The sequence below is a fragment of the Mesocricetus auratus genome, unplaced genomic scaffold (genome assembly GCF_017639785.1).
Source record: "Mesocricetus auratus isolate SY011 unplaced genomic scaffold, BCM_Maur_2.0 Super-Scaffold_100021, whole genome shotgun sequence".
Classification (NCBI taxonomy): Eukaryota; Metazoa; Chordata; class Mammalia; order Rodentia; family Cricetidae; genus Mesocricetus; species Mesocricetus auratus.
Window position 1 is genome coordinate 5,612,594 of NW_024429202.1, and position 7,283 is coordinate 5,619,876.

A 7,283-nucleotide genomic window follows, 5' to 3' on the forward strand; every position below is an offset into this window, starting at 1 on the left:
AAGGTGTGCAGAGTGCTCTGCAGAAACAAAGTCACTTACATGCCTGGGTGGCAGCCAGACTCCACCTGGGTTTCCAAGAAGGTTGTGTTCATTCTGTTATCAGGCCATGTCTCCTTCCCCAGGCTTCACATGGAATGAATCACTGGAATTTGACCCCAAGGCACGTAAACACATCCCCACCAAGGCCAGGATGTCACCAACAGTCACTCAGGCTCCCTGGCAAAAATTAACTATGAACTATAATCCCCCTAAAAGCAAAGGAGCTAATGGTGTGACCAAGCATTACGATGTTTCCGTAGGGACTGGAGGTGGGGTTCGGAAGAGGGACAGTCTCATGTGAAAGGCTACAGACTGAATCCACAGTAGAGAAAGGAAGCAAAGATTTACCAGAGTGAAGTAAGACCGTCTTCTGCCTATCACCCGAGAGAAGGTTCCAGTAAAAGCTTTGGTCTAGGTTTGTAACGACCTCCCCCACAGCGACATATAGAACTTGTCTGTTCCCAGATACAAAAGTGAAACCCATTCTGAACTTCTGCCTCCTAATCAGTCTGCAGTGTGATAAGAACGCACGTCTCAAGTACCAAGATTGTGTCACCAGTGCTTTCCCGGGTTCCCACAAGCCTTCTGTAAAACTTAGTTGTTTTTTTTTGTCACACCAGAAAACTCACCCATCCCTGAGCAACCAGCATTCACACTAGAGTAAAGCTGCCTATGTGTGGCTGTGCAACCTTTCAGTATGACCATAGTGGGTGGGAGGGTTCCTAGTTTTCCCAACAGCTCTAATAACAGAACACTGACTAAATGCATAGGCTTTTATCCCCCCACCCCCACCGCCGCTCCCAGACCAATAATCACTGTGGTGCTCCTGAGATCCAGTCAGTTGCACATTACCATCTTGTAGGGAGGCAGGCGCACTGAACCTGACCCTGCCTGCCCGAGTCTTTACAGTTATTTCAGTGGCCTCCTGACTAAACAGACATGGCCAATCGTGTCCACTGTGCAGCAGACAGCAGAGGGCCCCACACACACTCCAGCCCAGCCTTCTAACCAGGTGGACACAACACTTGCCCACACCTCTTACCTTGTGGCTCTTCAAAACTGTCACAGGGTTAACCTGTCCCCAAGACCCAGAACACAGATGTGCGTGTGCACAAACTTCAGTGAACCCAAGAGAAAGGTTTATTGTCCCACTCCGGTCCCCACCAACTCCCTGACGACAGTGGAGACCTACATGTGTAACTACAACAAAACAACTATAACCCATTCCTAAGATGATTTCATGACATCAGACTAGCACCAAGTGCACAAACACAAAAGACGGATGCCAAAGACAGTTTACCTCTCCCACAGGCTCTTTAAGAACAAGAGAAATAGAATCAACGCTGCCACCTAGCGGCCAGCCAGACAAATCCAGTAGCAGACAAGCAAAACAGGCACAGTGGCTACTTGGCCTGGTGAAAGGCCTCACCCTCTGGCCACACTGCTGGGGCGCAGCGCCCTCCAGTCTTCTTGGAACAGAGAAGCCTACACCTGGCCTGGGACACACATTCCCTCACACATTGTCCTCTGCCCATTTTAAGGTCCTACAGTTGCTTAGTCCTACAGCCAAGTAGAGAAAACACAAGAGACCATGGGCTCATCCAAAATCTTCATCTGTTCAGAGTGTGTACACGGTAATTTTGATGTCTGTTGCCTCAAACACCTCTTCAATAATCACAGACACATTCTCCCACTGCAGACGATCCAGACCACATCCAATCCTGAAAACAGAAGAAAACATCTCATCTTTCCCTGGCTTTTTGGTTAAGACCAACTGTGAAAAAACAAACCCCTTCCACTGGTTATGACAGAAGTATTTAGGAGACCGCTCCTCCTCCCTCTTCCTTTAGACTCTATCCAAAGCTCACACCTACAGGCAGCCACAATGACGAATCCATAGTTGATTCTTGTTGTGAAGCCACGAGAGTTCTTAAATGGCTGTCATATCTCCTTGCTTTCCAATCATTTATTACTTTCTAACTATTTCATTCTGACACGAGGCACTAGCCGAGCTGCCCTCTTGTGACAAAAACTAATTTCAGCGGATGGGAAAATGTACACACATTTAAAACACACAATAATGGATGCTAAGGAGGATGCAATGGAGTGGGGAACCTTTGCACACGAGTCAAAAATGGAATGCCCAGAAATGCTGCCTGTGGCCCAGGTGAGATCTTCACAGCCCACTGGGCAGCCTGTAAAGCTCTCCCATCTGACTCTTTTCTTCTGCTATGACACAGCCCTAGGGACAAACCGCTAACTTCATCTGACAGCAAGACATTCAACTTTCTCAAGAAGAGCTGTCTAAAAAACAAAAAACGGTTTCTGACACATGAGCCATGAGTATATTAAAGAAGGGATGATGGGCTAGAGAGATGCTCACCAGTTAAGAGCACTGGCTGCTCTTCCAAAGGACCCAGGTTCAGTTCCCAGCATCCACATGGCAGCTCACAACTGACTGTAATTCCACTTCCAGCGGATCTGACACGCTCACTCAGACACACAAGCAAGCAAAAGACCAATGCACATTAAAAAAAAAATGTGTGTGTGTGTGTGTTGTGGTCACACCCAAAGTCTCTTGAGCCTGGTCAGTATTGTCTGAAAACTACTAGGGTAATAAAGAGAGAAAGGGTATGGACCAGTTCCTGAGGAAACTAAGGGTCACTGAACACCCGATGTCATTTACATCCTCAAAGGGACATAAGGGACAGATCCTGACTGCTATCCATTGCAGCATAAAATGCAGAGGTCACTGACAACTTTCCCAAAAGGAGCTGCACCTGCTCAGTCTCCACTGCCTCAGGGGCATAGGCCAGCACTTCAACACAATTCAAGCATTCAACATGAGTGTCTCTATGCCAAGGGCTCACCCCACAGAGCTGAGGCAGGTGTGTATGGCCTCACAGTCACTTGGTAGGAGCTCTGTAGAGCAGGGGTATGTCTACCTTTACATCCATACTCCCAGCTTGGCCTGCAAGTTAGAGATTAAACCTCACCAATCAATTCACTCTTCAGTTAGGACCCTGGATTTCCTTGCCTGGGCATGGAGAGATCAGTGACTCCATTCTTCAAACAATGGGACTTCATAGCCTCTAAGCTCTTCCGCAGGTTCTCATACGTTGGCTTGTGTGAAGCCCGTTTCTTTGTAATCTGAACACAAAAAGAAAGGATTCACTCTCATTAGCTCCACCTCCCAAAAAAGTAGTCAGTGAGGAAGCTGCCAGATTCCTCTACATCCTGAAACTAAAGTACTTTTTAAAAAGATTAAGTCACTGAATTTGTCTAGAGCAGGGATGACAATGTCTTGCAGCCACAGGAAAATCCACCAATGACTGAGAAGCAGACCCCGCCCTGTAACAAGGAAAACCACAGCCAGCACAGGAAAGCTGTGCCTATTGCCATACTTAAGCAAGGTGGTGAAATCTGCAGACAGGTGGCACACTTGTGTCAAGGTGCCATGCTGCCTGAGCGACCCTAAGTCTGCTCATTTAGAAATCATGTTGCCTAGCTTTTTGTTTCCCCACAAAGGAAGCAGTAAGTGGTAGTTTTGCTAACGGACCCTCATTCCAGGCTTTTAGCACAGCACTCACAGGATAGTGATCTCCCGACTTTGTTTGAAGACCAGAAAAGGTTTGCAGTGGGTCGGCTCTAAATCACCCCCAACAGGCTGTAAAGAAGCCACACCTCTTCTGGGGCCAAAGATGGCCAGGAAGGTAAAGAATCCCACATTCCCACAGCAGCCAGGAGAGGAGCAGGGCATTCTGTGGCTCTGCATGTGACATAAAGTCCCTCAGGGAAATCTCTCTTGAGACAAGGTCTCCTTTCACTGTGACTAAGACTCTTGGACCACAGGCCTGTGGTGGACGGCACAGTGATCTCACCATGGAGCTGTGGAGCGGCTTGGTGTGCCCAACTCCGTGCTCCCAGCAGCCTGCTCCTCTGGAGCTGAGCTGGTGTCAAATTGAAAGCTGTTTGGCATTCTTTGCTGTCTAGGATAGAGCACTGTGATCAACACAGGGATGTTCATTTGCCAATCTATATGGTATGAAGATTTGACCCGCCTTACCAAGTAATAAATATATCGTCCATCTCTCTTCAGAACAGCCACTTCTCCAGACTTCTTTTCTAAGAAAAACAGTTATTTAATAGGAAAAAGGAAACCGAAGCATCCATTTCCACACTTATGATAAAAACGTTATTATAGACCTGAGTAAACCTATTCCAATTTCAAATGCACTGTCACCTGCCCACTTAAAAAATGTTAGTTTACTGTCTTAAAATTGTCTTAGAATGTGCCACTATTCAAAATCTGTCCAACAGTTCATTCAACAAGATCTTTGTGTGTGTGTGTGTGTGTGTGTGTGTGTGTGTGTGTGTGTGTGTGTGTGTGTGTGTGTGTAGGCTGGTCTGAAACACACAGAGATCCACCTACCCAACTATGAGAAACATTTCTTAAAGTCCTTAGTTATTATTTTAGAAGTCTGGAGAAGTAGCTGTTCTAAAGACGGATGGGCCTGAAGTGTGGTCTGAGAAATTATTTCAGGAACTCCAGATTTACTGTAATGCATAGGTCTGATTTGAAGTCACTGGTAGAGGGTGTCTACCAGTGGTGGAGAGGTCTGTAAAGAAGCGGTTTCCAAACTAGTCTCCATTGGTCTAAGTACATAGCCCTGGTTGGCCTGGAACTCCCTATGTAGACCAGGCTGGCCTCAAACTCACAGTGATCCACCCACCCCCACCCCATATCCTGATCACTGGGATTAGAGGTGTCTGGGTTTAGAGGTGTCTGATACCGCTTCCGGTACAAACTACTTTTTGAAGAATGGCTGATGCCTGTAATGTCAGCATTCAGGAGAATGAGCCCGGAGGACTGCTTGGAGTTCAAGACAAGCTTAGGTTACTCAGCAAGTGCCAGGCTAGCCTGGGCTACACAATGAGACTCTGCCTTTAAGAAAGAGCAAACAGAATAATAGTACAGGCTCTTGACCTCCAAGCAACACAGAAGGAAATTGATAAGACCTTCAGCTAACCAAAGGTTTGAGACAAGTGAAATACTTCGGAAGAAATTTTTTGAGGGTTTGGAGATGAAGTGATCAGTAAAGTGTTAACTGCACAAATATGGGAACCTGAATTTGATACCTAGCACCCACATAAAACCTGGGTGTCAGGGTACACACTGTATATCCCAAATTGGGAAAACAGATGACCTGATAACCAAGCTCATGCTAAATGGGCAAGCTCTGTGCTGAAAGACAGATAGTGTGAACCTCTAGCCTCCTCCACACATGTATCAGCACACTATGAACACACACACACACACACACACACACACACACACACACACACACACACACACACACACACAAAAGACTGGAAACTTACAAGAACTCTGATTTGATGTGTTAAAGATCCAAACCAGAGGCCATTCTTGTGAGGAGACTAAAAGGGCACTGAGAAGTTAAAAGCATGCTAGGAATCTCTTTGCGTGCACGTGTACACAGCGTAATGGAAGGCCACACCACGCTCCAGCCAGGGTGTCGCAGGCTAGGATCAACACTCTCAAACTCACGCTGGTTTAACAGCTCCTGCACCCCTCCAAATTTCTTCTTGAAGAGAACAGCTATCCCAGCGCCCATTCGACAATCCTCACTGATACAATGGGCTAGAGAGTCTGTTTTGGAACATGCGAAAAGATCTCCTTTCACGTAAGTGATCTAAAATGTGCAAAGGCAAAGAGAAAGCTTGTTAAAAACAGAAAAAGATTGCTTCTTTCAGATCTTCAACAGAGCCCCCCAACCTCTTCCCTGCCTCTCATCACTCTGAATTAAAGCCAAACCTTCCCATCTTACAGAATTAACCACCATATATTAAAGCATCTGTAAAAGGAAAGTGATGGATGATCTCTGCCTAGGATTGTATTAGCCTTTCCTAAGTAAACCCGATAGTGAGAAACAAACGGGGGGGGGCATAGGCCGCGGCGACAATCCAATTATTGGTTTAATTAGAAAGTGTTTATGCTTTTGACCACAATTATTCTGAATTTCGCTTCACCGATACGTTTAATAGCTGTCACGCACTCGACTTCCTTCTGGATCGTCATCAAGACGGCTGGCCATGGTACTGAGTCGCTATTTCCAGAATTGAGTTTCTTCTGCCAATGAAAAGGAAAGGCAAGTAAAAACGCTCAGGCAGCATGGTCGGACCACCCTGACAACCCACTTAGTTTCCCCCACGCCCTCGCCTTCATCTCTGAAGGTGAGTTCACACCGCCTTCAACAGGCGCAAGGCACAGCTTTCCAGGAGCGGAAGTAAAGGTGGTCCCAAGACACACCTCCTTACTCCAAACCCTCCCCTGGCAGGGTCGACTTAGGATGGGATGGTGTGGCATTTTTCCCAGAGGGATATGGCTTAGAAGAAAATGGGAGGGACGCTGCCACCGTCCCGTGGAGCTGCAATCAGACTGAGGCGTGCTGAGCGGGGAAAGATCAGCATCTCTCCCAGGGGTGCAGAAGTCCAAAAGCGCTCCCCATTCTCTCCCCCTACCCTAAGGAGGGTCAGTCCTGGGACCCCACAGCCGCGTGCGTGCGGGAGTCACCTGCAAAGGAGCCGGCCGTCACAGGCCCTCCTCCTCCTCTTCCACGCAGGGAGAGGTTTGAGACGAAACCCTGGTGGGCGGGAGGCAACGGAAGAGCCCCGACGCAGAACCAATCCCGCCAAGGACCTCGACTGCACGCTCCCAAGATGGCCGCCCCCACCGCCGAGCGGGGCGGAAGCGAGCCTCTCTAGCCAGCGAGCTGAGCCCGTTCTCTATGGTAAAGGCTTCAGAATTTCCGGCGGTAAACTCCGTAGTCTCCCGCCGCCGCTCAGACATGCGTACCAAGATGCCGACCCCGATTTGAGAAGAGGAGCGCTTGCGCGTTTGGCCCCAGGGGGTGTGTCCCAGTGGCCGCTTAGAAACGGGTGGGCAGTTGGAAAACAAAAAAATAGGTGGTGTGGGGAGGTGTTAGCGCCTGCGTAGTGTATCACCCAGGGCGGCGTCTGAGAGGACGAGTCTGGCGCCTCTAGAAGGCGCCTGCGTAGTCCTCGGGCGGAAGGCAGGGGTCAAATCCAGGAAGTGGGTGTGGCCCCTGGGACGCCTGCGCGGCGCTGCCTCGAGGGCGGGGCCAGATTGGCCGGGGTTATGGGGCGTGGTCTCGAAGGCGCTTGCGCGAAGGCGGTTGGAGGGAGGCCCGATTCCTCTTTGT

General features: G+C 48.7%; 1 protein-coding gene across 5 annotated transcripts; it reads right to left on the reverse strand.

Annotated features, from left to right (window-relative positions):
• Nucleotides 1-1,156: 1,156 nt before the first annotated feature.
• Oard1 (O-acyl-ADP-ribose deacylase 1) lies at nt 1,157-7,065 on the reverse strand. 5 transcript variants are annotated; one of them, XM_040729150.1, is made up of 6 exons: nt 6,917-7,065; nt 6,117-6,190; nt 5,609-5,753; nt 4,106-4,164; nt 3,077-3,189; nt 1,157-1,760 (listed from the first exon to the last, which is right to left on the reverse strand). In XM_040729150.1, the coding sequence occupies exons 2-6, from the start codon at nt 6,153-6,155 to the stop codon at nt 1,658-1,660; spliced, it is 459 nt and encodes a 152-aa protein (XP_040585084.1). In that variant the 5' UTR covers nt 6,156-6,190; nt 6,917-7,065; the 3' UTR covers nt 1,157-1,657. The 5 variants fall into 5 exon arrangements, with proteins under 5 accessions (XP_040585084.1, XP_040585081.1, XP_040585082.1 ...); XM_040729147.1 differs by having other exon boundaries at nt 6,635-7,062; XM_040729148.1 differs by having other exon boundaries at nt 6,117-6,193; nt 6,635-7,062.
• Between the last annotated feature and the right edge of the window lie 218 nt (nt 7,066-7,283).